The sequence below is a fragment of the Camellia sinensis genome, chromosome 15, assembly GCF_055761805.1.
Source record: "Camellia sinensis isolate YWXY chromosome 15, ASM5576180v1, whole genome shotgun sequence".
NCBI lineage: Eukaryota > Viridiplantae > Streptophyta > Magnoliopsida > Ericales > Theaceae > Camellia > Camellia sinensis.
The window spans coordinates 14,872,377-14,899,554 of NC_138975.1; the positions used below are offsets into that span (position 1 = coordinate 14,872,377).

The window sequence follows — 27,178 nt, forward strand, 5'->3', positions numbered from 1 at the left end:
GGAAGTGATATTGTGTTTCAATGTGTATACATTATGTGCTTGTGTAGGTCACGCATTATCGTTTTCCTGATCTATCTAATTTGTCAAATCTGTCCGATTTGCTTCTGGAGCTATTTGTGAGTAATAATTCTGTAAAGTTATATTTAATTTTAATTATTTTCTGATGATAGGAAATGATTAGTTTTTTGAAATGTTATGATTTGTATGAATGAATGATTGTCCAAGTTTCTGAAATGTATTCGTGGCATCCTTAGCATCATATGATATGTGTCCCTTTATGAGTCATCAGAATGCCTTTATGACCGTCCCTTTATGGGTCATTGGAATGCCTTTATGGCCATTCCTTTATGGGTCATCAAAATGCTTTTATGGCTGTTCCTTTATGGGTCATCGGAAATGTCTCTGTACACATGAGTCATCGGAATGCCTTTATGGCCGTCCCAAATATGGGTCATCAGATTTGTTAGTGCTAATGGATGTACCACGTATGATCATATGTAAAATCTGAATATGAATATGAATATGGACATGTATACGAATCTGTTTTTGATTTAAAATCTGAATATGTATAAGACTCTGTTTCTGATAAGAATCTGTTTCTGATATAAACTCTGATTTTTGACTCTGTGATGAACATCATTCATTAAAACTCTTTACTTTGTTATTATTCATTGGGTTCCAACTCACTGTATTATTTATGTATGTAGGTGATTAGACACGTGGCCAGGCTCAGAGGCGTCTGCTTGGAATCTATTTTTGTCAGCCAACCTATGTGCCTCCCGTGGAAGTTCCAGCTATGTCAAGTGATTATGACTATGTGATTAAGTTTAAGTTTTGTTTTCTTGTTTGGTTAAGCAAGTCTTTGTTTATTTTGTAAATAGGGTTAAGTCATTTTTTTGTCTAATTTGTATATATATGATAACGTAAGGATGATGTGTAAAGATGTATATAAAATTTTAAATTTTTTCTGTCTCATATAAGTCTGCATAGCTCAATGGACGTTGTTAATTTGTTATTTGTTTCCGCTAGCTCCTAATATTATGTTAATCTGTCTCAGAGGCCTTCGGTAATTCTTGGATTAATGATCGATTATGATGCTAAACCTCTAGGGGCGAGTTTATCGTGACATAAAGGACTTGGAATGTTGTCGTGAGCACTGAGCAATTGGTGCCTTGTAGTGGCTGTGAGAAGATAATGTAGTGTTGTTGGAAGGGGTGGGTAGGTAGCCAAATTTGAGAGAGAGAAAGTTATGGTAGTAGTGGCATAGGTAGGAAAATTGAAAATAAAAATAAGGGTAATATTGGCTTTATGCAAAAATCATTAGCAGAGTCAAATTTTGCACCTTACCTCAAAACACAATGAGGTTATGTGTGTATTTTAAACTTGAAAGGGTAATGTGTTTTTAAGCTAAATCACAAAGGGATAAAATGTAATTAATCTTTTTATTTTTTTAGTTAATTTTGTTAATTAAAAAATTATATTAAGAGAATATTTGTGATTTTTTAAATCCCAAACAACAATTCGTATTTTAAGTAAATTTTATAAAGGGTATTTATAATTTTCCCTTTTTTCTAACATCCATTTATTATAACAAAATTTTATTTTAACTCTCATCATTTATCAATTATTTCTATGTTATTTCTCACTGTTAGAATTGCAAATCATAGGATTGCAAAATTAAGCCTTCCTTACTCGATCCCTGCAACTCTGATGTTGTGTTTGGTTAGGGGATTTAAGGAGAAATTTGGAAAGAGAAATAGGAAAAAAAGGTAAAATGTGAATAAAATATACTTATATTTCATCTAGTTTCATATACATTTTCTCTTTCCCTTTCTAAATCCCTCCCCAAATCTTCCAACCAAACACAACGTAATCGTGTTGTCCCTGCCACACTGTCGTGTGATTTTTTCCATCAGATTATGCTATAAACACAAAATTATACACAAAGAGGAAAACAAAACATGAGTCAATTTTATAGGACCAAGCTTCACTCTAATTCACTTTGTGAATTGGACAGTATTATTAAGCTCATGGGATTCATTACATATACTATTTTGATAATCTGAACCGTTCAATATGTAGAGTTTATCGACTACTTTATTCTTGCAAAAAATCACTTTGATCGGTTATCAATACTCCTTTGATCGGATCATATTTTTGTCAATTGTAAATATGATTTTAACAATAAATTGTTAACAAAAATATATTCTGATTATGGGGTTATTGATATCCGATCAATGTAATTTTTTTTGAGGATGAAGTATTCGATGAGTTCTACATATTAAACAGCTTGGATCATTAAAATGGAACATATGATGAGCTTCACGAATCTAATAATATGTAGTCCACAAAATGAACTGGAGAGAAACTTGACTCATTTTATATGCATTATTTGTTGATCAAGCTTCATTCTTAAAAGGAAAAATTATTTATAAGTCCTATTAGGGAGACTTATGCTACACATGGCCCTACTAAAAAACTTATGTTCCCATAAGTCCTGTGGGAAGTTTGTTGACACATTTACCCTCAATATTAGTTGTTAATATTATAAATAATAGTAAAATCATATATAGGAAATTGAATGTTACCATAGAACATATCTATATAAACGTAACGTAACGTGACACCTACATAAACGTAATATAGGAAATTGCATGTTACCATAGATCATATCTACATAAACGTAGCATAATGTGACACTTACATAAACGTAACGTAACGCGACACCTATGATCTATAGGAAATTGAATGTTACCATAGATCATATCTACATAAGCTTAACGTAACGTGACACCTACATAAACGTAACGTGACACCTATGATCTATGGCAACATTCAATTTCTTATAGGAAATTGAATGTTGCCATAAATCATATTTATATGAAACGTAACGTAACACCAACATAAACCAACAACATTTTCACATTCAATTTAAAAAATAAAAACTCATTAAGTTTGCGAAACGTAACGTGACACGTTATGTTACGTTTATGTAGGTATCACGTTATGTTTATGTAGGTGTCACGTTATATTACGTTTATATAGGTGTCACGTTACGTTACGTTTATGTAGGTATCACGTTACGTTACATTTATATAAGTGTCACGTCACGTTACGTTTATGTAGGATCTTGTGGAATACATTATTATCTAAATAGGACTTGAGACTCTATAAGAAATTATACAGGACTTAGCCTACCATAAATGTCTGAAAAAGGACTTACAAATAAGTCTCCCTTCTTAAAAACAGTTTGAAAAAAAAAAAAAAAAACTTCATTCTTAAATAGTTATATCCTTTGATCTGCATTATATGTTTGATTATGTGATCAGCTTTTGTGCTCTCTCATTATTATTATTATTATTATTATTATTATTATTATTTGATCAATGCTCTTTCATTTGGTTGACAAATTATTTCTGGAATTTGTTTTGTTTTTTTTTATTACAAAAAAAGTAAATTATAAATACATTTTATAAGATTTGCTTAAAATATAAATTGCAACATGTAGTTTAAGAAATTATATCCCACTCATTGAAGTTTATAATTGTATAACAAATTTCTTATTTTAATAATAAGTTATTAAAGTCAATTAATATTTTTTAATCATATCATAAATATATTTCAATTAATAATTTTGATAATTTCATCGTTAAATAGGAGAGTAGTTGAAAATTTCATTTTTTTTGTTAATTCTGCTAAATAAAATTTTTTGACAATTAGATATTTGTAATTTTTAGAATCGCATAGACAATCATAATTTAAACAAATTTAAAGGGATGCATTTATAATTCATCCAAAAATAAGTTTTGTTTCTCAAAACACGGAAAAAAAAAGAAGCTCGTATGTTTGGTTGGTTTGGTTTGGTTTTGAGAAATTTATATTAATTTTTTTTTGAAAAAAAGTATTTTTTTATATAGTTTTATTTTTTTTAAAGGAAAATAATTTATAAATTTTTCAAAAATATACTATATTTTTTATATTTACGTTTTGGTTATTGTTTGTAGCTCTTAGCCCCCGTTTGTTTTCAGAGGTAGAATGGAGGGGATTGATAGTGAAGGGATTAATAATGAGGGGATTGATAGTGAGGAGATTAAGTAAAATTGTGTTTGTTTTGATGAAAGTTGTTAGTGTGGAGATTGTTAAATTATTTTTATATAAAATAAATATAAAATAATAAAACAAATAAAAAAAATACAAAAACATTAAACATTAATGTTTTAAAAAAATGCCCAACATGTAAAAAATTTTAAAAAAATAAAAATAAAATAAAAAATTTTCAAAAAAAATAAAATAAATAAAATAATGATTTTTACTTAACAAAAAATACAAAAAATTAAATATTAATGATAAAAAAAAATTCCGACATGTAAAAAATAAAATAAAAAATAAATAAAAATAAAAAATTTCTAGTCCACCGAACTATTTTTCTAATACTAAGTCCTATAGGCCTATCCTAATCCCCTTCCCATGGGGATTCGTAGTTCGGAGGGGATTAAATCCCCTCCCCATTAGTGCCGGCCCTGGGTATTGGCCAACAAAGCCATGCCTTAGGGCCCCTCAAGATAGACCTAAAAAAGGGGCCCCTTTTATTATGGTATAGTGTAATATATTAGGTATGTTTTAAGTTAAAAATAAAATTAAAGAGAAAATACAAATTAACTTAAAATAAATTGACCCATTAAAAAATTAAAAGGCCCATTCAAAAAATTAACATTGTAATCTACTAAAAATAGATCCAAAAAAGGGTCCTCCTATTATAGTTTATTGTAATATATTAGGTATATTTTAAATCTAAAAAAAAATTAAGGAAGACCCAAACTAACTTAAAATAAATTAACCTATTAAAAAATTGAAAGGCGCATTTAAAATAATTAGCATTGTTATTCATTGAAAATGATTCTGCAAAAAAATAGATTATGCAAGTATGATTAATTTATTTGCTTCTAAAAATGCAAGAAGAGCGAGGATCAAACGATACTTATTAATTGTTGTAATGTAATACTAAGTATTTTTTGTAATTTTGACACAAATTTTGCCTTTTATCTTCATTTTTTTTTTCATTCAATGAAAAAAAAAATGTGAAGGGCCCCAAAATTTTATTAGTTGATTATTGGCTTTGGGTCCCAGAAATCTCAGGGCCGGGCCTGCTCTCCATCTCTCAAAACAAATATGATATTAGTGGGTTCTACCTCACTATGAATCCCAATCCCCTCCCTATAACCCAAAACAAACGAGGCCTTAGAGTGAAGGATCATGGTGGTCTTGTTGTTAATCTTAAAAGGTAGGCTTGTGATAGTGATGGGTTTGTATATAAATTAGGGTTTTGTTTTGTTTTGTTTTGTTTTTTTTTTATTGATTGATTGTGGTTTTTTTTTTTGGTAGAATAAGCTTCGGAATTTGGAAGGGCAGCCCTCCGATGGTCTCGAGACTCTGCTGTCGAAGGTTCGAAAGTGAGTTGATGTTTTCAGATAACTGCAGGTTTGTTCAGTTTAGGAATGAATTAGTACTTCATTTTCATTTTGAATTGCGCAAACGACTTACTAAAGTTGCTAAGAGGTTGCTAAGTGAGGAACGTTTAAATTATTTTGTTCAGTTTCTAAAACCATGTTTCATAAGACCATTTCCAACATATCACCTATTGTTTCATCAAATTTAAATTTGATGAAAAAATGTCCTTTTTGCTACTCCAATCGTTTCATCAGATGAGTATCAAATTGAGGATATGATAAATCTTTCATTGGAATTTTTATCATTTCACTGTTTATAGAGGTTGAACAGCAAGTCATTTTTACCACCGGACGACCGGCCAGATGTCCGGCCGGTTGTCCCCCAAATGACTTCCTCCTTGCAAAATATTGTGAAAAAATTACACTAGACGGTTGATCGGCCAGACATCCGCTCTGTCGTCCGCCCAGTCAATCGACGTTTTAATAAAAGCTCAAAATCCTCCATTAGAGTGCGTGATATTAGATGGAATTTTTACTCAAAAGAAAACATCACTAAGGGTTGTTTGGGAACAACCTAAATAAGTGTACTTACTTGGGCCACATCACCTCTTTATTTTTTTGCATATTTTTTCGTAAAAAGTCAGAAAGTGCACTAAGGTCTCATTTGGCATGTGGAAGTTTTAGCCTAAAAGTCAAAAAATTACAAAAAAAATCAAAAACTTATAACCTATATCAAAAAGTAAAAGATTTAATTTTCTCTCTACTTTTTTGCACATCTTTTCGTAAAAAATTAAAAAGTCATTTTAAATATACTAGTTTTTTAACTTCATATTTTAGCCAAAAAGTCAAAAAGTTACTAAAATAACCTATTCCCAAATGAGGCCTAAATAAGTGAACCCCAAACAACCCCTAAAAATTTTGTTCGATTAAAATTGAACCTAAGATGCTGGTGCTGGTTTTATGAAGCTTCCGGTGAATAATGGATTTTGGACACAGGAATGTTGTTGAAATGAACCTCTGTGCTTGTTATTTTGTTACCTACGAATATCAATTTCATTTTATTAAAATGAAAATTGATTTTTACACTTTTTTCTGCTCTTGATGCAGAATGCCTGTTTCTTTTCTTAAGTATTGCCAATTTTCCATAATAATACATGATGATGGTGTAATTCTGAAAGCATTACATGCAGTTAAGATGGTGCTCTCAATAAGGGTGATTACTGTAGCTTAGTTTTTATTCTCGGACATGTGTCAGTGATGTTGAATTGCCGATTATATGGGTATTTATGGGAATGTTCTTGTGGGGTCTTGCGCCATATTGTCGCTGGGTCTTGCGTCATATTGTGGTCTTGATTCTCTTGAACATTTCATATAAATGGTTGCCCGATGTAGGTTGATTTCTTGGGCATGTTGAAGTGTAATGCTTTGCTGTATCATGACATGTTATAAGTTTATAGAGCCAACACCGTGGGTTGGAGGCAAAGTATTTTGAGGAGAGAGCAGCCCTTGAAGCTAAATACCAGAAGTTTTATGGACCACTATACAATAAGGTATGGAGAATTTGGTTCATTAAAAGTTGTACGACCTGTGTATCGTAGTTCAACATTGCTTGTTTTTTTTAATGATTTTCCCAAGTACGATATAATTTCTTGTAATTAAAAATTCAAATTTATGTGAATTGCCTATTTGTTTGGTCAACATAGTTATTCTTTGTTGTTTGACTTGTAATGTGATTGGACATGTTGCAGAGGTGTGAAATTGTAAATGGTGTTGTAGAAGTTGAAGGAGTTACAAGTGAAGCCACAATGGACCTCGAGGATGATAAGACTACAGAAGGTAGCTCTGTTTTTTGGAAATTGCCGAATTCTTCTTCTTTTTCTTTTGTTGGGAAACTATACATGTACAAGTCTGATGTTTTTCTTTGACAGACATGTCTAATGCCGAGAAAGGTGTTCCTGATTTTTGGGTCAATGCAATGAAGAATAGCGAAGTATTAGCTGAGGAGGTGAGAGATAGAACAATCCAACACTCTTTCTCCATCCTATGTCCTACCTTTCTTTTTCTCTTTTTGGGTATTAATCTGAGTTGGGTGTGATTTATTGCCCCTTGTTTAGATCTCAGAGCGTGATGAAGAGGCCCTCAAATATCTTAAAGATATCAAGTGGTTTAGGATTGATAATCCCAAGGGCTTTAAGCTCGAGTTCTTTTATAGCAATCTGTGTGAGTGATTTTCTGACCACACTGCCCGCTTAGTAACCAGCTGGAGAGCACCAGCAGAATAGATGGCACATGGCTGACCTGCAACAGAAAGAGAAGATTCCGGCGGTGGTTCGTCCACCCGGGGGCACTCCGATGATCAAATCAGTATATCTCTCAAAGATAAATCAAGTGCTAAACTCACAAGCTTGAGTATCAAAAGCATACCTTAGACCCATGGGGGTGCCTCTATTTTATAGTCAACATAAACCTAGTCTCAATAGAAGCCTAACTTCTATGGACTCAGGATTACTGCTAATCTTGGACTCTCAGTAAGATTAGGATAAACTCTCTAAGAGTCTTATCTTAATACAAACTGAAGTCTTCTCTCATTCTAGGACTCTTGCCCCTCATCCGCTTATCTCGAATTCTGATATCTTAGAAGGTAACTTCGGCCTATCCGAGATGACCTCGGCATAACAACCAGGACAGGTGGCACCTTAGCTGACACGTCGGCGTCACCTTGGCCACGTGTTGGTACTCAGAAAATATATCCCCACAACTACCCCCTAGGTTCTATTACCTCGGCATTCTAAGGTGATGGAACCTACACTGTTCGTTCATTTGTGCCCCTCTGTCCGAGATCAAACTCGCCGACCTTAAAGTTCCCTAGACTTTACTGTCCACTTCTGTCAAGTATCAAGCTTCATGCTTTCCAAGCTGCTCGAGATCACACCTCCTAGCCGAGGTTCTTGTTCAATTAATTCGTAAACTCCAAGAGCTTTGCAACTGCTCCACTCATATTATTCGGTGGGTTCCCGACTTCCAGTCATCTATTTGACTCCAGCGATCTTCATATCGGCGTTCATTTCTCTTGGTAGGTTCATAAACTCTTTTATTAAGCTCAATCTTTCATAACTCTTCTGAATCCATTTACTTGCCCTCTGTTGTCTTCTATTTTCATCTGTTTTCAAGTTTTAAATTGTTTGAACGCCTGGCACTGTTCTTGCGATATCCGCTTTCTGTTGCTAGCATCGTGTCTGGGTCATTACTTTCTTGTTCTTCACATACTTACTTAGTGCCTGTGCACTTGGCTTTATTCTTGAACTTTGTCATCTTCTTAAATACACACTGTTCACACATCTATTGATTTCTGCCACTGTTTTTGGCTTGACACACCTGTGCAATCTTTTTGTCTTGATTTCCTGATAGCTTCATCACCATTTTTGATTACAAATTACATTCTTGTTTCTGTTTTCTGTGTCTTTTTCTAGATTCTTGCTTTCAATCCTTGCCTTCAAACTCCGAGGTGCCAATCGCCGAGAAGAGCTTTGATCAAACTCTTCGGGAGATCGATGCTGAGCTCGAGGCCGAGAAGGCTGCTGAGAAGTCTTCCCAACTGTCTTCTATATCCTGCCATTGATGCCGAGTAGTTTTGTTTCCTTCTTTTACTCCTTGTACCTTGTACCTTGTACTTTGTCCTTTTTTCTATGCTTTTAATCCGGCAGACGTGCCATTTTTGTAGTCTGAATAATTTATTTTTCAATATTCAGGCGGAAGTGCCTTCTTTATTCTTTAAATGCATTTCTCTAATTTCTTCTTTGAATGAATGTCTTCTTTTTTCTGCTCTTGTATGATTCTACACTTAGAATAATTTGCATGTCTTCAAAGTACACCTTGACTGTGCAATCTCTTCGGGTAAAATACCTCTGTCACAACTTCTAATCTTGCTCATCTCGGCCTTGTCCTAACACTTGAAAATATTGTAACAAATACTTTCACAAGTGTTGCTTAGGACTTGTCACTTTCTCAATGTCTTCTATCAAGACTTCAGTTTTCCATATTTCAAGTTTTGACAACCTGGTAGTCTCGGCAAGTACGCAGATATTGCTTGAGCCTGACTTTAACTTGTAAATTTTTCTCAAAAATTTTCAACAAGTGTTTTAACCCTCATCTTTTATCATAACCTCGGCTTAACTTCAGCTTGTAAATTTTTCTCAAAATTTCAACAAGTGTTAAACCATCTTCCTTTCGATACGACCTCGGTTTTAACTATAACTTGTAAATTCAAACAGAATTTCAACAAGTGTTAAATATGACATCGGTTTAACTTCAACTTGTAAATTCACACATAATTTCAACAAGTGTTAAAAATCATCTCGGTTTAACTTCAACTTGTAAATTCACACAGAATTTCAACAAGTGTTAAATATCACATCGGTTTAACTTCAACTTGTAAATTCACACAGAATTTCAACAAGTGTTAAATATGACCTTGGTTTAACGTCAACTTGTAAATTCACACAGAATTTCAACAAGTGTTAAACATTATCTCGGTTTAACTTCAACTTGTAAATTCACACAGAATTTCAACAAGTGTTGAACAGTGATTTCGGTTTAACTTCAACTTGTAAATTGTCCACAAATTTCAACAAGTGTTAAACAATGAACTCGGTTTAACTTCAACTTGTAAATTGTCCACAAATTTCAGCAAGTGTTAAACAATGATTTCGGTTTAACTTCAACTTGTAAATTGTCCACAAATTTCAACAAGTGTTAAACAATGATCTCTGTTTAACTTCAACTTGTAAATTGTCCACAAATTTCAGCAAGTGTTAAACAATGATTTCAGTTTAACTTCAACTTGTAAATTGTCCACAAATTTCAACAAGTGTTAAACAATGATTTCGGTTTAACTTCAACTTGTAAATTGTGCACAAATTTCAACAAGTGTTAAACAATGATCTCGGTTTAACTTCAACTTGTAAATTGTCCACAAATTTCAACAAGTGTTAAACAATGATTTCAGTTTAACTTCAACTTGTAAATTGTCCACAAATTTCAACAAGTGTTAAACAATGATGTCGATTTAACTTCAACTTGTAAATTGTCCACAAATTTCAATAAGTGTTAAACAATGATCTTGGTTTAACTTCAACTTGTAAATTGTTCACAAATTTCAACAAGTGTTAAACAATGATCTCGATTTAACTTCAACTTGTAAATTCACACAGAATTTCAACAAGTGTTAAACATCTTTGTCTTCTCTCTGCCCCCTGCATGGCTTTCACATGCTCTTTTGTGGACCTTATAAAAGGTCTTCAACCTGGCTAACTGCAGTCTGACCTTGTATGTTTTCTTTTTATCTTCTGGGATCTGAGATCTGCTCACTGAGCTCTTCTCTTCTCGGGCTTAAGTGCCGAGGTCTTGTCTGCTGGAATCTTGGATCTGCTCTCTCAGGTTGAGCTCTTCTCTTCTCTGACCTACTCATCTAGGCCGAGATCATGCCTTCTGGGATCCGAGATCCAGGATTTGGAATCCGGGATCTGCTCACTTAGGCTGAGCTCTTGTCTTCTCGGACCTACTTATTTAAGCCGAGATCTTGTTTTCTGGGATTCGGGATCCAGGATCTGGAATCCGGGATCTGCTCACTTGGGCTGAGCTCTTCTATACTTGAATGTCATCTCCTTGGGAGCACTCATGCCCTCTGTCTTTGCGTCCCTTCTGGAAGGGTCTTCACTCCGTTTATGTCGACACATTCTCCATCTTTGCTAAACTCGTCGTTTTCGATACGTTGTTCTTGTATAGTGATAGCTATTTATTCTCCTTTCTTTCCCACAGACGGCGCCAAATTGTGTGAGTGATTTTCTGACCACACTACCCGCTTAGTAACCAGCTGGAGAGCACCGGCAGAATAGATGGCACCTGGCTGACCTGCAATAGAAAGAGAAGATTCCGGCGGTGGTTCGTCCACCCGGGGGTACTCCGACGATCAAGTCAGTATATCTCTCAAAGATAAATCAAGTGCTAAACTCACAAGCTTGAGTGTCAAAAGCATATCTTAGACCCATGGGGGTGCCTCTCTTTTGTAGCCAACATAAACCTAGTCCCAATAGAAGCCTAACTTCTATGGACTCGGGATTACTGCTAATCTTGGACTCTCAGTAAGATTAGGATAAACTCTCTAAGAGTCTTATCTTAATACAAACTGAAGTCTTCTCTCATTCTAGGACTCTTGCCCCTCATTCGCTTATCTCAGATTCCGATATCTTCGAAGGTAACTTCGGCCTATCCAAGATGATCTCGGCATAACAACCAGGACAGGTGGCACCTCGGCTGACATGTCGGCGTCACTTTGACCACGTGTTGGTACTCAAAAAATATATCCCCACACAATCCTTTTTTCAAGAACTTTGTTTTGACAAAAACATATCACATGATTGATGATAATGAACCTATTTTAGAGAAATTAATAGGGCAAACTTCTATTTCATTGTCCCTGTGGTGAAACTTTTTAGTTCTTAAAATTCACATTTATGTTTGGTACTTTGTAGAACGGAGATTGAATGGTATCCAAGTAAATGCTTAACTCGGACGATCCTTAAGAAGAAGCTGAAGAAGGGATCTAAGAATGCAAAACCTATTACAAAGACTGAAAAATGTGAAAGTTTCAACTTCTTCAGCCCTCCCGAGGTTCCTGTGGATGATGATGACATTGATGTAGATATTGTACGCTTAGCAACTTTGTACATGTTGAAATCTGGAATGTTGGAATATGGAATATTGTATATTTTAATTTAGGAATTTAATTTTAGGGTTTGATTGTGGAATTATTTAATTCCTTTTTCATGTATCTTATATTGATTATATATAGACATGGTCTCACCCAAATTAGGGTAAACCAATATTTTATAACTCTCTTCTGTACACACCAAAATACTTGTTGAAGCCATTGTGAATTATAATCTGGTTTCTCCTCTAATCCATTGGTACGATTGATTAACAGACGGAAGAACTTCATAACCAAATGGAGCTAGACTATGACATTGGGTGAGTCACCCATTCTGTTTTCACTTTTCAGTTCTGAATATTGCATAAATGATTAAATGTGATCTGATGTTTAAGAATTTATGTTAAATTGGTAATTAGGTTTTAAGAATTGGAAAGTGGAGCTTAATAGTACAAGATTTTGTAAGGAGGCTGTTCTAGTAATTCCCTCATCGGTTTTTCTCATTTTGTTTGCGCATGGAGAGGGAATCATGGTTAATCTTTGTCTTTATGATTAGTCTTTCAAAGAGGATCCTCGTAATAAATCCGGAGTTTTGACTATAATGGAGAATGGCAATGGAAATTTTGTAAAATCTGGTTTGTTGGAAAGATCAATTGATATATAAATGATTATGGAAGACACTTTTCACAACTTATGTGTAGCAAAGTGATACTATGCATGTGTTGATATGTGCAGTTCAACAATTCGGGACAAAATTATCCCCCATGCTGTCTCGTGGTTTACCAGGGAGACTTTTCAGGGGGATGACCTTGAAGACATACATGATGATGATGATGATGAGGATGGCAATGAGGATGGCGATGATGATGATGAGGATGGCGATGATGAAGATGATGAAGAAGACGCAGATCAAGATGAAGAGAAAGCCAAAATCAGCACTAAGAAGGTGACACTTGCAAATTCTAAACAAAAGCTAAAATCTCCTCCCTCCCAATTTTGATTTTCAATTTCAGAATATACCTAATACTTCATTTTCCCTTTTTCCCGTGGGTTGTTTGTTTGATTGGAATTATCTAGCAGTCATCTGGACTGAAGGTGAGATGATATTACCACAAATTTCTGTTACTCTGAACAAAATATAAAGATTTTCAATGGGCCATGCTTTTAGGTTACATCTGGTTTGCTGTGAATTACAGAAGAGTTTGCTTGCACTACCTAGGGAAGGTCAGCAGAGTGAGCATCTGCCTGAATGCAAGCAGCAGTAGTAGGTACCAGATTGCAGATAGCATCTTCGTTTGGGAACACAGGGTGGGGTGATGTTGTCTTGCGTTTTTGAGAGTTTTGGGCCTTCGATTATTCCCCTTGTCTATTAAAGCTGTCAGGTTCTCTCTCTCTCTCTGTCTCATTTTTTCTTGTGAGGAACATTTATATTTGTTGGGTATCTTGGGATTTCATGGGTTGGGATTGTTGTGAATTTTAATTGGAAACTAGTCGAGCATGTCTATGATTTGTTCTACAATGATTTTAGTTATTATGTTTCCTATCTTTTGCATATTTCGTGAGAAATTAGGAGACATAATGGAACAGTTGCCTGAGAGAATCTGGACAAGCTGATTGATGATATGGTTATTGGTGCTTTTGAAGAACACAAAAAAAACCTAAATGAAAAATAACAATCTAAATGATACCTAAAAATGTTGGTGCGTAGTAGGTCTAAAAGCATCTCCAATGCACTACTGCTATATTGGCATGCTATTGTTAAATTATAGAACTGCTACAATGCCAAAATTTCAAATTATAGCAAACAAATGTTATATTTGGACAAGAATCACTTTTCCCTCCACATTCACTATTTCCAGTATTGGCGCCACACGATTAAATTTTAGGAGTTTCCAGTATCAACTCTAATATCGTCATCACAGATTCACAGCTCAATTTCATGCGTTGACACCCCAACTCAATTTCACGAGTTTTGAGTGTCAACACTAGCATCGACACCACACACATGAAATGGAAACGTGCGGTGTCGACACTAGTGTCCACGTTACACAGTGTCAACAAAAATAATAGCTAAAAAGATTTTTTTGAATTTGATTTTTATTTTTAGCTTCCACAAAAAGATAAAATCATATAAAAATTATAATAAATTTTTTACTTTTGTTCATATTATTTTACCTAATTAGTTAGTACTTTTTTGATATTTTTTTCCTCCACTTTTTCCCTCTCTCAGATTTGCATATATGAATACATATATATACGTATCTTCATATATATGTTCTTGTGTATATGTGTGTATAGTAAATATTTTATTCTTTTAATTATTTTTTTATTGAATAATGCTTGGGACCCCCCTTTGCCACGTGGTGGGTGGTGATTGGAGGAGCAGGAAAAAAAAAAAAAAAGAAAAAGAAAAAGTAACCAATGAGAGAGAGAGGGGGTCAAAGGGGGTGGGGGAAAAGGGGGATGAATCATTGTTGTTTTTTATTTTTATTTTGAATAATGCTTGAGACCCCCTTTTGGGGGTCACCCCTCACCCCCTTTGCCACGCGACGGGTGGTGATTGGAGGAGCAGGAAAAAAAAGAAAAAGAAAAAGAAAATGTAACCAATGAGAGAGAGAGGGGGTCAAAGGGGGTGGACGGAAAAGGGGGATAAATCATTTTTGTTTTATTTTTAAGGAAGAGATGAATATCGGTTGGTTGATAAATTGGCAAGTTTGGAAATTTGCCAAATCTTGGCACAAGGTATAACAATGCTAAAATTTGACAGCTGCATTTGTGCTCTGCTTTTCAGCCAAGCTGTTTTAAAAAGTTATTTTAGACTGTTTAGTTAAATTTATTTCAAACAGTTTCTAATTCTAACAGCCTATTTTAACTCAAAAAAATTGATTCTGAGAAACTGCTCACCCCTTGTTTCTGATTATCAGCTTCTGGTGTAGATATATTAATTTATGGTTATACTCTTAGATTTTTTTATTTTTTATTTTTTTAAAAATAGAAAAAGACCCAAATGGACTATAGATTATTATTATTATTTTTATGAAAAATATAGACAAGTATTAAATAACAAAAAATAAAAATTAATTGAAAAAGTTATTTCACAGCTTATTTAACAAATACTACTCAACAACTTAAATTTATAATCCAACAGTTACATCAAACAGATTAACAACTTCTGATTAAAGTCATAATTTATAATCTGTTAAGTTATAATCTGTAAACTGTTTTAACAGTTACACCAAACGGGACCATTATGGCAATGGTAGCTGAAATGGCTGCTGCATTAGAGAGGCTATAAGTGAAGTAGATTTGTTTTTGGGAGTGACTCTCAAGAGAATAATTTATTAAAAATAAAATAAGAGGATAAAGAGATATAAGAGAAACACTGTTTATTTAATTTATGCATTGACAGACAAGATCATCATAATTTATTATTGGGATGAATCAACATATGTAGTAAGTTACCCATGCAAATCCTCAAATCTTGAATCAATCTTCCTTCTTTGTTTCTTTCCATCAATTCACTTCAAAGAAGTCGTTGAATATGTTAAGACGGAGGACTTAACCACATTGCTTGATCTTTTACTTTAGTTTTTGTGAAATTGTGGATTTTCTGTCAATTGACTCCTATTGTTCTGCCTCAAATCAGAATTTTACTAACAAAATGAGACAATTGTATTGGAGATACTCTTAGGGGTGGTTTGAGATGATCTAAATAAGTACACTCTTTTGACTTTTTATGAAATATGTGTTGGGTTTTAAGTGATGTGGTAGAGAAGTGATGTGACTTAAATAAGATAATGTGATTTAAATAGGATAGTGACTTTTTAACTTTTTGACTTTTTTAAGTTTTGACAAACAAAGCCTAAGTCAAACAGATTTGCTTTTGGAGAGTGACTTTCAAGAGAATAATGTATTTAAAAAAAAAAAATAATATGATGACAGAGATATAAGACCATCTCCAACGCTGAACCAAACCCAGCATCAGATTTAAATTTTGATGAAAAACCCATTTTTTCACGCTCCAACGGTTGCACCAAAGTCATACCAAAATGAGAATTCAGCAAACAAGACATCAAACTGAGATCAAGACACAGATTTTACCAAATCACTGTTACTGACCGTTGAAAATGCTACACCGGTCGACCAACCGGTTGCCCGGCCGGTTGACCAACCGGTCAACCAGTAAAAGATTCAAACAGTTCAGAAAAAATAGTTCAAACCGTTAAAAAAAAAAAAAAAAAATTTTTTTTGCCTAACCGGTCAACCGGCCGGTTGACCGGCCGGTCGACCACCCCGGTTGTCCTGAAAAAAGTTCAGAAAGTTCAAAAAAAGTTCAGACAATTCGCAAAAAAAAAAAAAAAAAAAAATTTTTTTGGCCTAACCGGTCAACCGGCCGGTCGACCACCCGGTTGTCCCGGGATAGATTTGGTGAAGGTGAACCGTTGGAGCCTGAAGTATCAAATTCAGGAAATGGCCATTTTTGAACTCAGAATTGGTGAAATTTTTGATTCACGGTTGGAGATGCTCTAAGAGAAAAACATTGTTTAGTTAATTTATGCATTGACAGACAATATCATCATAATTTACTATTTGGGCGAATCAACATAAGTAGTAGAACCTTAAGTTATTCATGCAAATCCTCAAATCTTGAATCAATCTTCCTTCTTTGTTTCACATTCTGCTAGCTTTCTTCATGCTCCAAGCACGCAATTTCTTTGTTTCAATTGATGTGAGCTTTGCTCATGCTCCAAGCACTCAATTTTGAGATGCTTACACTCCCTTTTCCATTATTGAAGGCATATAAGTGGGCCTGATTAGAAATAGACATTGTTGGGTAAACCCTAGCAGTGATGCAAACTTCCTTCTCCACCAAAGCTCTCTCCACTATTGAGTAACCTATCTGCCAAAAAAAAAAAACAAGAAAGTCACAAAACATTAGCTAAATTGGACCCTATGTGTGTATATATATTGTGAAAAGATATTAAGCTGAATTTTGAATAGAGGAAGGTGTTTTCTTTACTTCTTCTCAATTGAGTTGGAGTTTAATGTAAAATTGTGCGAATTGTTAGTGGGTCTCATAGCATTGTGAGACCTATTAATATCACACATAATTTAGTTTATTTTTTTGTTAATTAACACTGAGATTGTATTTGAATTAAAAATTTATAAAAGATTTGTGAGATTTTTGAGTGATAAATTTCAACATTCAAATATAACATATGCTATATAGCTTTGACCTTTGAACTGAGAAGTTATACGATTAAATCAACTCACCAATCCCCTATTTACCAAAGAAATATCGAAACATAGGAAGACTGAAGAAAAATAAAATAAAATAAAATTACCAAGCTCCTCAATGATAATTGCTCTTGGATAGGTTGTACATTAAAAAATGCTCCATTAGTTGTCTTATCAGTGTTTTGATTTAACGATGACTTGTTAAATATTCAATAAAAAAGTTAAAATATCTAAAATTAGGTTAGGTGAGAGAGGCAAGAAGACATCTGTCTCCAAATTATTGTTTTTCTGTTTTAGTATACTCATTATTAAATCATGTCTTGTGATTTTTATATAATTCAATAATTGAGAAAGTATGTTGAAATCAAGAAGAGAAGAATTCAAGAATAGAAAATCATTGACAGGGAGACGAGATGGAAACCTGCTTTGATCACCGCACATAAGCACCGCATGATTATTGTTTTGAGTTTTGAAAATTCTAAAAAATACAGCCGTATACTCTTTTAAGTCCTTTGAAGCCAACACCTTTAATCCAAATGGTCCAAGCCCACCTTTAATGGATGCATCTTTTTGGCTGCACAACAATTGTGGGTTGGTCGAACTTGGATCCGTCACTTCTGCTTTTTCTATTTCTAGTACTGAAAGTGATATTTCCACATTCGCCTGTAAAAAAACATAATCAAGAAAAAAAAAAGGGCAAGTAATTATTTTTTGTTTGATCAACAGAAGACAACTTTATTGATGAAGAAAGTATAACATACAAAACTTACATCAACAAAGAGAGAACAACAAAAAGCACAAGACCCTAAATTGGTGAGAAACCAATAGAGGAAACAAAGAGAATAGAAAAAAGAAAGAGCAAAGGACAGAGCAGTATTAGGGGATCCTGATACACTTCATCCATTTGGGAATCCTAATACACATTCAACCAACCCCTACAGCCAGACCAGCAGCAGTATAGAAGCAACATACCAGCAGCATACTTTCTTGATTGAAACCTGGCTACACACAGCATAATAGCAGACTTCCTTGATTCATACTTCACCAATAAGACCACCAGCAGAGCACATTGCGCAAAACTGCAGCTGCCACACACCCTTGCTTCAAGGCATCAGAAAGTGAACAAACAGACAAGGCTCTCTAAACAGTCCTAAAAGGCACCAACAAGTCACAAAACTGCAGCTGCACCACACACTAGCTTCAGGGCACCATCTAAACACAGCTAAACAACATCAGGTCCAGCTCAGCTAGTGAAAACAGCCAGTAGACCTTCTAAACAGAGCAGGCAGGCAGCATACAGAGCAGACCATCAGACCAACCAGATCATCAAGCAAGGATTGAACCTCTGATACCAACCAGTAGATTTGATCCAGATTAGTGACCACCAGCAGAGCACATTTCACACAACTGCAGCTTATGCCAAACATCATCTCACTCCAAGCCAACACAGAACCTAAAACCAGCCCCTCTATCATATACTAACCATTTCCAAGCCGAATCTCCTGAATGTTGCAGATAATCTGCTGCACTGAGTAACAGCAATCCTGAGTGTAAAATTTGGCCCACAATGCAATCCTTGTCTTGATTAATTCACACAGCTCCTCCAAGTGCATTTGACTTTCACAGAAAACTTTCTCATTCCTGAATTTCCATAACGACCACAAAACCGCAAATGGTATAATTCGCCAGATCATATTCAGATTATTTCTCCACTTGAAGCCCCTCCACCAATTAAGAATCCCTTCCACTGTTTGTGGAATTACCCAAGTCAATCCCCACCACTGCATCAGATCACACCAAATTCTCCAAGCAAACGGGCACCATATAAGGAGATGAAATACAGATTCAAGCCCTTCATGACAAAACACACACATAGCAGAGGCTTCCGGCTCCAACACACCAATCCTCTGTAGAAAACTAGCTATTTTTAGTCTCCCCTTCCATACTAGCCAAACTAGAAATAGAACCTTTGGGGGAGAGAAATTATTCCATATTAACTTTGTTACCACTAGTCGAGATGAAGGCACAACCAAAGAATATAGAGATAAGACAGAAAACTCAGCAGATGGAGATGCCAACCACCCAAGACGATCCTCCCTATCCGAGAGGCTAACCAAATTCTGATCCAAAAAGGTACTCAACCTTCTAAGCTCATCATTCTCCCAACCCAATAACCTTCTTCTAAACCTAAAAATCCACCTAGGTGAGGCTTCATTCCTCTGTAACACCATTCTCAGAGACACCTCCTTTTCAGTTGAGAGACTATACAGCCTAAGAAACTCATTCTTAACACAGCAAGCCCCCATCCAGTAATCAGTCCAAAACTGAATTCTAATCCCATTTCCCACCACCACCCGACTATTGTCCAGGAAAACACTCAAAAGCTGTGGGTTAGATTGACCTATATTAATAATACCATTCCAGATTTTTGAATAAGAGCCAGAGAAGGAAGTACTAGGCAACCAATTTCCACCCACTGACCCATACTTACTACACAAAACTCTTTTCCACAAAGTATTTGATTCAGCCCCAAACCTCCACCACCATTTAGTCAACAAGCACTCATTAACCATCTTGACTCTTCTAATACCCAAACCCCCATTCTCTTTACTTTTGGTTGCTTCCAGCCAACTGACCAGGTGAACTTTTCTCTTCAAATCAGACCCTCCCCAGAGAAAATTTGCTTGAATCGTTTCTATAACCTTAGCCACAGATACAGGGATCTTGAAAATAGATAAATAATAGGTAGGCAGACTAGATAACACAGATTTTATAAGTACCAACCTCCCACCAAAAGATAGGAATCGCCTCCTCCAAGAAGCTAATCTAACTCTGCATTTTTCGATGACTGGTTTCCATGTTTTTTTTAACCTGGGACTAGCTCCCAAAGGCAGACCAAGATACATTATCGGAAGCTTCTGGCTTGCACAGTTAAGTCTAAAGGCAAACTCCTTCACCTCTTCATCAGACACACCAATTCCACAAAGGGAACTCTTATGAAAATTAATCTTCAACCCTGAAACCAGTTCAAAACACCTCAGAATTCGTTTAATTACCATGACCTCCGCCATATTGGCTTCACAGAAAATTATTGTATCATCTGCAAATTGGAGATGTGAAACCACCACTTTATCTTTGCCCACTACAGCTCCCTTAACCAACCCCAAAGATTTGGCTCGATCCATTAGCATATTCAGACCTTCAGCTACCAAATTGAAAAGGAATGGAGACAACGGATCACCTTGCCTAAGGCCTTTTTCAAGAATGAACTCAACCGTAGGGGAACCATTCACTAACACAGACACTCTGGCCGATGTTAAACACTCATTGATCCACCATCTCCACCTAGCCCCGAACCCAAAATTTTCCATCATAGATACGAGACACTCCCAACTAACAGAGTCATATGCATTTTGAAAATCCAACTTGAGGATCAACCCTTTTCTCCGACTCCCCTTCCACCAATCAACAATCTCATTCGCAATGAGTACACCATCAAAAATGTTTCTACCTCCCAAAAACGCTGATTGAACCTCTCCAACCACCTTAGGCATCACCTTCTTGATTCTATTAGACAAAACCTTAGCTACAATCTTGTATAGAGACCCAATGAGACTAATCGGTCTAAAATCTGATAAACTAGAAGGGCATTCAATTTTTGGGATCAAAGTGATAAAAGAATTATTCACACCAGCCCCCAATTTCCCATTTTCATAAAATTCTTTGAAAAATTGAAGGACATCAGACTTCAAACAATCCCAACACTTCTGAAAGAACATCAGATTAAACCCATCAGGACCGGGAGACTTATTCCCATCACAACTCCTAATAGCACTCCACACCTCATCTTTAGAAAAATCTGCTTCCAGAATTCCAGCCACTTGATCCTGACCAATAGATTTAAATTGACCCATCAACTTTGGCCTATTCCTCCAATTTTCAGAGAATAAGCCTTTAAAATGCTTTAACACCTCATGCTTCACCAAAATGGGATCCTCAAAGAGTACCCCTTCCATTGTAATTGAATTCAACAAATTTCGATTCTGTCTAGAGGATGTAATGATATGAAAATACCTTGTATTCTTATCCCCCTTCAAGCTCCAGTCTAGTCTAGACTTCTGAAGCCAAAGCCACTCGTCCCTCTTCCTAAGAGACCGCACCTCCTTTTTGACCTCCCTTCATCTGACAATCTCAGCCTCTGACAAGTCTCTAGCCTCAGCCACCAGATCAAGCTCATGAAGCTCCACCTCTACTTTTTTGAGGGAGTAGGAAACATTGCCAAACACTTCATCATTCCACTTTTTCAATTCCATCTTGAGATATCTAAGTTTTGTAGTGATGACAAACCCCGCCCACCCAGAGACATTTGAAGCCTCCCACACTTGCTTGACCACATCTAGAAATTTAGGGTGTAACGACCAAGCATTTAAGAACCTAAATGGCTTTGGCCCCCAATCCCTTTCATCCTCCATCAATACCAATGGACAATGGTCAGACACACCCCTTGGAAGACCCCACAGCTTAAAATTAAACCTACTCAACCACTCAGGCGCTAGAAGAACTCTGTCAATTCTACTCCAACTACCCTTATCTTCTGAATTACTCCAAGAGAATTGCCTGCCATGCATTGGGACATCATACAAGGCTAACCCTTCAATAAACTTGTTAAACTCTACCATCCCTCTATCCCTTCTTAAACACCCTTTTCTATCCCCTAAATTTCTAATTTCATTAAAATCCCCTCCTACACACCAAGGTTCTGGAAATCCTAGATTGAGACTAGTAATAACTTTCCACACTTGCCTCCTACTTACTGCATCATTTGGCGCATAGACATTAACCAAAACACACCTAAAATCTGGAAGTAATGTACCTGACAGTAAGAGAAACCTTCTTGAACCACAACACTGAGATAATGAGAACACTGAAGGCTTCCACACGCACAGCAGCCCACCAGCCGAACCATCCGCATTAACAACCATATATTCCAATTCATCAACATGCCAAATCGACCGAACCAAATCGTCTGACATACCTTCTTTCTTAGTCTCTTGAAAAAAGGCAAAATCAATTTTTCTCTCTTTAAGTAGAGACCTGATTCTTCTTCTCTTTTCCGGCCTTCCAAACCCCCTAATATTCCAAGACAGCAACTTCATTGGAAACCTCAAAGGAAACACCTAAATCACCCATGAAAACCGTCTAAACTAAGACAGTTTCATCCCTTTGAGTTGCCCTCTCCACATCATTTTTTTCCAGCTCCATAATTCTGTGAACTACTTCCTTTTCCTTCCCTTTAAAACTGATGCCCAAAGATTTACCCACCTCCACTGTCTTCCGTGCTTCCTGAAGGACTTGGTCATCACCCTTCTCTGCCACACAAGCCGAGCTTGACCGAGATAAAACAGCCGCAGCAACTCTGAATGCAGGTCCTTTATGCCACACTCCTATAGCAGATGGTCCGCCAATTCGACCTCCCTTTCCCTCTTTCTGAGCTAACTTACCACTCTCTCCCTTCAACCTGGGCGCAAGAGCTTTTTCCTTCCCTACTAGCTTGCAATGTTGAGATTTCATCACTCTCCGATCCACATTCTGGCCCACATTCTGGCCTATATCCATCAAGCCCACACTCACAACTTCTGGGTTGGGCCTAGACACAACCTTATTATTTTGGGCCTCCTCTAACAATACTTGAATTCGAATCCCAGGCCTCTCAATTCCAGATCCACTTATACTTTTCATAAACCCAGGAGTCACAATTTCCTCATCCTCTCCCTTCCTCTCATTACTCCCCCTCTTGTTTACCGTTGCAATAACAGTATCTTTTCCACTGTTGCATGCTTCTGCCACTTTTAAATTTCCCATACTTGGAATGATTGTTTCTCCCACTATCGACTGAGATGAATCGTCCACCTCCCACTCACCTGACCCTTGTATACCATGCGCCCCAACATCCTTTTGCAAAGCTGCCATGCCATTCCTCTTCTGGACGGTCTGCTCACCAATATCTGCCATTGCAAATTGCAACTCTCCTTCCACCTCAGCCACCTCCTCTGCTACTCGCTCACCATTACTGCCATACATGTTCTCCATATTGTTTGAGCTACATCTTTCATGAAGAGAGCACTTACAAGCTTTTGTAATAACTTTAGATACCCTAACTTGTTCCTCACATACTCTAACTGGATAATTTCTGCCAGAACACCTCACCTGAACAACTGAATTAATATACCCCATACAAGAGGTAACAATTTTAATTCTGCCACATTTGAAAGATAACTGGTTAGTAGTCTCCTCATCCAACCTGATTACCTCACCCCACAATCTCCCAATCTTGTTAAAGGTGTCTGAACTCCATAAATTAAGTGGAACTCCATAATAGCTCAACCAAACTCCACGTTCTTGCTCTATGTGCCCGAACTTCTTTCACTCTGAAACTAATTCGCACAATTCATGCAAGCAATCCTTTAATATTGATGCATTTTCCTTCATATCATCAGATGATTTAAATGACACCACTGCCATTCTTCCTCCCCCCCTCCTAACCAGAATTTCTGCTGATCCTTTTTCCATGATTGCTTTTTGGAAGTTTGAAAATGAGTAATAGCTTTTCAACTTAACAATAAGGCTATCATATAGCCATCCATTACCTGCCTCATGGGCTACCACCGAGGGACCCACACTTTCCTTGCTGGCTCCCAGCTGCACTGCTTCTGCATATGACCGATAGCCTATGTTTGTTTGAACTTTTTGGCCCATTTGCCACCGAGATCCTCCCTCCTCTCTTCCAGATCCATTCCCTGGTTGCCCATCTTGACGTCCTCTGCCACCTGATGCTTTCTTTTCAAACTCTGCTCTCTTAACTCTCAAGGCTTTATCATCACACCACAACCCATTAGCTTTTTGGATTGCCACTTCAGCAGCAACAGGACAATCGTTCCTGACAAAACCATACCTGGACCGCGTAGATTTCCTTAACTTATTTGGAATGAATACATCTCGAACAATTCCAAACTTCATGAACAGGTCATTGAGCCCCTTCGAGCTCAAGGATGAGGGAATATTGTCAACAAAGATTGTATGAATACCAGCTCGGCCTCCATCATGGCTCTGCGAGTGCTTACTGTTAAAACCTACCACTACCACTACCACTACCACCTACTACACCTACTCCACCCACTTCACCTACTCCACTTACTCCACCCACTTCATCTACATCTCCTATATAAGGAGCCTCTCATGTTTGTAATTTACACAATATACATCAATCAATAATACAATCAATATCTATACAATTCTCTATTTCTCTTTATACATTAAATTTCTACATGGTATCAGAGCAGGTTTAGAACCTAGTATTTTCGCTTCCCCGGCGGGCGGCAACCTCACCTTAGCCGCCCGCCGGACCTCAACCTATTCCGCTGTCATCTCTATCAATACATATAGCTTCTAGTTCGCCGCCACCAGAGGCGACTTCTCTACATACAAAGATCAACCATTCTCATCTCTCTCTAGCTGGGTCTCTCTCCACAGACACACAGTAGCCACACACACACACAACATGCATAAACTCTCTCTGAGATGAAGAGGGCAACCTCTCTCTCTCGGCAACTCTCTCTTCGGTTTCTCTCTACACCACCTTCTCAACCTTTTCTTTCTACTACTGTTTAGTTCAGTCTCTAAAGGGAGAGAAAAACACAGTTCTAGAAAAAAAAAAAAAACAGAGCAACAATGGAGGGTAAGGAAGAGGATGTGAAGCTTGGAGCTAACAAGTTCACGGAGAGACAACCAATAGGCACAGCAGCTCAGACAGACAAGGACTACAAGGAGCCACCACCAGCTCCCTTGTTTGAGCCAGGGGAGTTGAAATCATGGTCCTTTTACAGGGCTGGGATTGCAGAGTTCATGGCCACTTTCCTCTTCTTATACATCACTCTTTTGACTGTCATGGGTGTTGTTAGGGCACCTACCAAGTGTGCCTCTGTGGGTATTCAAGGGATTGCTTGGGCTTTTGGTGGTATGATCTTTGCCCTTGTCTACTGCACTGCTGGTATCTCAGGAGGACATATTAACCCAGCAGTGACCTTTGGATTGTTTCTGGCAAGGAAGTTGTCCCTAACAAGGGCTGTTTTCTACATAGTGATGCAGTGCCTTGGTGCCATATGTGGTGCTGGTGTTGTCAAGGGCTTCCAGCCATCCATCTATCAAGCCAATAATGGTGGGGCCAATTTTGTGGCACATGGTTAGAACCTTTTCAGAGGACTACAATGATTTGAATGTTGAGCCTTCGTTTGGAGAGACCAATCTCGACTTTGAAGGCAGAGAGAGGAGCACTAAGGAAAGCACACCCATTCTTCTTTTATTTATTTAATCACACTCACCAAGTTTGTTTCACTCTCATTATCACATCCATACACATCGGTATCATGTTGTCTTCAACTTTCTTTTATTTATCATTTTAAAATACACCCTTATCATGTTGTTCCCCACCTTCTTTATTATATATATATATATATATATCTTTTTATTATATTCTATTACTCAAACTCTTCCCCATTTGATTTTAAAATCACTTATTTTTTATTTATTTTTCCCAAATCACTTTTTCTCCTTTTTAAATAACCCCACTTTATTTTGAAACAATCACACTGATATTTTTCATATAATCCATCTATAAATATTTTTTTATCTATTTTCTTTCTCCCTTGTTTTCTTTCATTTTATTTTTATTTTTTCAACACAACACTCCCAAAATATAAAAAAAAAAAAACACACACACACACACACAAAACAACCACATCCACAGGTAGGATTTTTTCTTCTCTACTCTGCCGCCGGTCTCTTCTTCTTGCCTTCGTCCTGGACGGCCCTTGCCGGTGTTGCCTCCGTGTTTCCCACTCCACTGGGCACGATCACTACTCCCTGCTCCTCCACTGCAGCATATGGCGGACCTCCAAATCGGAACATAACGGTGGCCTTCCGCTTCAGCTCCTTGTTTTCCGCCTTTAGCACACTTATCTCTGCTCGCGCATCCTTATACATGCGTTGAAGCAGAGCCAGTTGGGCGTTTAACTGCTACACCTCATTTGTCCTACTCTGAAGCCGGTGCGACAAGTTTGTGACCGCCGTCATGGTTTCCACACATGACTTCAATGTATACTGATTAGCTTCAATATCCGTTTGCACTGTCGTTTTTTGCTCCACAGACCGCATAGGAAAGTTCAACGGAGCAAACCCTGGGGCGCTTGGTTGAGGTTCAAGGGCCACCGCACTAGTTATCTCTCTTGTGGACTCGTTGAGGTCGGGAAAGAGAGTGAGCAGGCCACGGGACGAAGAGGCCATGTTCTGGGTAGCTGAACGGGAAGAAGAGGCCATGTTTTTGGGTTGCTGAGTGTTTCAGCGAAGCAGCGATTTCCGACTGGTACTTTCAGAGAAGGATTGGTTACAGAGTGTTTACAGAGTATTTCAGAATGCAAATGTTCGGCGGTTTCAGACTGGTTTCCACAGCCTCTGCCTCAACCTTGGTTAAATAGCCAAGGCAGACACGCGCATCATGCGCCGCTCGGCGCTCGACGACAACATGGGCGCGCCTTTTGATGGCACGCCTTTTTATGGATTGGGCACGCCTTTTGATGGCACGCCTTTTGAAAGATTGGGCACACCTTTTGAGGGTGTGACTTTTTAGGGGTCCGACAAGACTCTGTAAACTGTCCCGACATTGATTCCGGTTAGCTCCTTCATGGGTCCGACAAGACTCTGTAAACTGTCCCGACATTGATTCCGGTTAGTT

General features: G+C 37.0%; 2 protein-coding genes and 2 pseudogenes across 3 annotated transcripts; 2 read left to right on the forward strand and 2 right to left on the reverse strand.

Annotated features, from left to right (window-relative positions):
* Positions 1-347: 347 nt before the first annotated feature.
* On the forward strand, positions 348-13,418 carry LOC114297238 (nucleosome assembly protein 1;1-like; annotated as a pseudogene).
* A 2,749-nt stretch (positions 13,419-16,167) lies between these two features.
* LOC145812808 (uncharacterized) lies at positions 16,168-21,407 on the reverse strand. Its single transcript, XM_082908035.1, has 5 exons — positions 18,875-21,407; positions 18,162-18,196; positions 17,881-18,054; positions 16,928-17,053; positions 16,168-16,230 (listed from the first exon to the last, which is right to left on the reverse strand). Exons 1-5 carry the CDS (start codon positions 21,405-21,407, stop codon positions 16,168-16,170), a joined length of 2,931 nt encoding a protein of 976 aa, XP_082764161.1.
* Positions 21,408-21,569: 162 nt separating this feature from the next.
* On the reverse strand, positions 21,570-22,547 carry LOC145812809 (uncharacterized). The gene has a single exon (XM_082908036.1). The coding sequence runs from the start codon at positions 22,545-22,547 to the stop codon at positions 21,570-21,572; it is 978 nt and encodes a 325-aa protein (XP_082764162.1).
* A 2,098-nt stretch (positions 22,548-24,645) lies between these two features.
* LOC114297224 (aquaporin PIP1-3 pseudogene) lies at positions 24,646-25,831 on the forward strand (annotated as a pseudogene). Its single transcript, XR_014356853.1, has one exon. The product of XR_014356853.1 is annotated as an aquaporin PIP1-3 pseudogene (transcript).
* The last annotated feature ends 1,347 nt before the right edge of the window (positions 25,832-27,178 follow it).